At 42.4% G+C, this 3,214-nt stretch overlaps 1 protein-coding gene across 1 annotated transcript; it reads left to right on the top strand.

Moving 5' to 3' along the window:
- Positions 1-1,114, top strand: LOC110338231 (trace amine-associated receptor 8b). The gene has a single exon (XM_021221509.1). The coding sequence runs from the start codon at positions 21-23 to the stop codon at positions 1,053-1,055; it is 1,035 nt and encodes a 344-aa protein (XP_021077168.1). The 5' UTR covers positions 1-20; the 3' UTR covers positions 1,056-1,114.
- Positions 1,115-3,214: the final 2,100 nt, after the last annotated feature.

Here is a 3,214-nt window from a genome sequence, read left to right as displayed (position 1 = left end):
AAGCCTCAAAAAGCAGAATCATGACCAGCAACTTTTCCCAACCAGCCCTGCAGCTCTGCTATGAGAACATGAATGGATCCTGCATTAAAACTCCCTATTCACCAGGGCCCCGGGTCATCCTGTACATGGTCTTTGGCTTTGGGGCTGTGTTGGCAGTGTGTGGGAACCTCCTGGTGGTGATTTCAGTTCTCCATTTCAAGCAGCTGCATTCCCCAGCCAATTTTCTCATCGCCTCTCTGGCCAGCGCTGACTTCTTGGTGGGCATCTCTGTGATGCCCTTCAGCATGGTCAGGTCCATCGAGAGCTGCTGGTANTTTGGAGATANATTTTGTAGCCTTCACNGTTGCTGTGANGNNGCNTTTTGNTANTCTTCTNNCNTCCACCTNNGCTTNATCTCAGTGGACAGGTACATCGCTGTCACGGACCCTCTGGTCTATCCCACCAAGTTCACAGTGTCTGTGTCTGGAATTTGCATCAGCATCTCCTGGATTCTGCCCCTGGTGTACAGCAGTGCAGTGTTCTACACNGGCATCAGTGCTAAGGGGATTGAAAGCTTAGTAAGTGCTCTTAATTGTGTAGGGGGCTGNCAAATCGTTGTCAATCAAGACTNNGTTNTGATANNNTTTCTTCTATTCTTCATNCCTACCCTTGTTATGATCATTCTTTACAGCAAAATATTTTTGGTAGCCAAACAGCAAGCTGTAAAAATCGAAACTTCTGTAAGTGGCAACAGAGGTGACTCATCCTCAGAGAGTCACAAAGCCAGAGTGGCCAAGAGAGAGAGGAAGGCTGCAAAAACCTTGGGGGTCACTGTGGTGGCGTTTATGGTCTCGTGGCTCCCATACACAGTTGACGCATTGGTTGATGCTTTCATGGGCTTCATCACTCCTGCCTATGTCTATGAAATCTGTTGCTGGATTGCCTATTATAACTCATCCATGAACCCTTTGATTTATGCTTTCTTTTATCCTTGGTTTAGGAAAGCCATAAAGCTTATTTTAAGTGGGGAGATTCTGAAGAGTCATTCATCTACCATGAGTTTGTTTTCAGAATAAGTACTAACACCAAGTTGATGATGTTAAGAATATCTCCGCATTTAGTAAGTGAGGATGAACTTTGATATAAGAAGTAAATAAATCTTGTTCTAAGTTAGAGAAACAGTATTTTTTTCAATTGAGTGGGAAAGGAGTTGTGGGCAGAGTCAACTATTGTAAATATGTTTATTGCATTAAATAATGAATAGTGAATGCTTGGCAGGTTTCTTATTTACCCATGCTTTGCATCCATCATAGGCATTTGCCCTAGTGTTTTCCAGGTTTGAAATCTTCTTTGTTGCTCAGTTTCTAAGCTTCTAGTTTACCCTGGGCTTTCACTCACTCTCATATGGGCATCCTTTCCTTTTCAAATTTTACATGAGTAGCTAGGGCTACCGTAATGTTTCAGTACTAATAAAGTTAAAGAGCAGAAATCTACTTTTTTTTTTTTTTTTTTTTTTTACATTATAGAGTCTGGAAGTCAAAGATCATGGGATGTCTGCACTGATTTCTTTCCAGGAAAACCTGCATAAGAATCTTGCATATGGCTTTTATCTCACAGGTTCTTCACCTGTGTGTGTCTGTGCTGTGGTCTTCCCTTCTTGCAAGCACCTCTTTCATGTTAGACTTGATAGGATATTAAGTACATAATTTAATTATGTCTTCACTACTGCAATCCTGGAAATTAGTACTGTAACATCTATATTTTAAGTGACACAACCTGTCTATCCACATTTGATGACACTGGGCAAGCGACTGTCTACTTCCTGTTCTCCTCTGACGATCCCTCTCTATTTCTTCAGTCTTTGTATGTACCAAAGATTGGGGGACTGAACGTAAACTTCTTGAACTCAGTATTGAGGAAAAATATAGGTGCAGTTACAATAATATGGAACCAGTAATTAGGCCTTGTGGGTCATCATAGAATTAGTACAGTTTCCTAGAAAATTGGCAAGGAGAGTATCTACCAAATAGGTTTGGTACAATGATAAGTTACACCAAGTGTAGTCACTTTAAGCTCTGCATATTTCAGTTTTGCGTGATGAATACATAGTTTTTGTCACTCCAAAATGGTGTGCGTCACAGTTATTTGTTCTCAAGGTAAAGATGTCCAATTGATTATTGAAATAATAGATGACACTGGATCCTATTTATACTTTTTTCCATCTATTTATCTGTCTGTCTATCTCTCTTTCTGTCTCTATCTATCTATCATCCATCTATCTACCTAGATGAAGTATAACTTATACATTAGGCTCAGTAGTGAAACTAATTACTAGCAATATGCAAATCTGTTCTTATAACCTACTTATTTTATTTAGTTGTGTGTTTGTTTTTCTGTGTGAGCATGAAAATGGAAGTCTGAGAACAACTCGTAGGAGTTGGTTTTCTCCTTCTTTAACATTTTTTTTTATCAGATATTTTCTTTATTTACATTTCAAATGTTATCCCCTTTCCTGGTTTCCCCTCTGAAAACCCCCTATGGTTCTCTCCTATCCTATGGGTCCTAGGGATCAAACTCAAGTTGTCGGGCTTGATGGCCAGTATCTTCACCCCCTGAGGCGTCTCTCTTGCCTGCACATTTCATTTGTTTTAGTATATTGCCGCAGTTCTTCTGCTTCCTGCTGCAGAACATCCTGGCTGATTGCCCAACTGCCAGCACTGGAATGTTTTCTGCCCAGTGTCTGCCTCTCTCCCACGGTGAGCCTACCCATCATTCAACCCACAAGCAAGTGGTTAGATCCAAGTGGTATGAGGTGCTGTGTGAATCCCTGCCTCTCACCCAGCAGACAGGACTACTGTCAGGTGGGGGCCTCATACTACTTCCCAGATTCCCCCAGAAGAGGAACTCCTGTCTTCCTCCCCTGTTGGGACCTCTCCATCCACTGCCTTCTCTGGTTCACTGCATCCTCTCCTGTACCTATGTGACTCTGTCCACTTCAGCATGAACTTTGGGAACTTTTGCCCCATTTGCTTGGTAACAAGCATTGGTCTGACATTGGGGACACCTATGGAAGAGTTAGGGGGAAAGATTGAAGGAACTGAAGAGGACGTCAACCCCATAAGAAGACCAACAGTGTGCCGGGCGTGGTGGCACACGCCTTTAATCCCAGCACTTGGGAGGCAGAGGCAGGCAGATTTCTGAGTTTGAGGCCAGCCTGGTCTACAAAGTGAGTTCC

The sequence above is a fragment of the Mus pahari genome, chromosome 21, assembly GCF_900095145.1.
Source record: "Mus pahari chromosome 21, PAHARI_EIJ_v1.1, whole genome shotgun sequence".
Taxonomy (NCBI): domain Eukaryota; kingdom Metazoa; phylum Chordata; class Mammalia; order Rodentia; family Muridae; genus Mus; species Mus pahari.
This window is presented reverse-complemented; position numbering and strand designations above follow the sequence as displayed.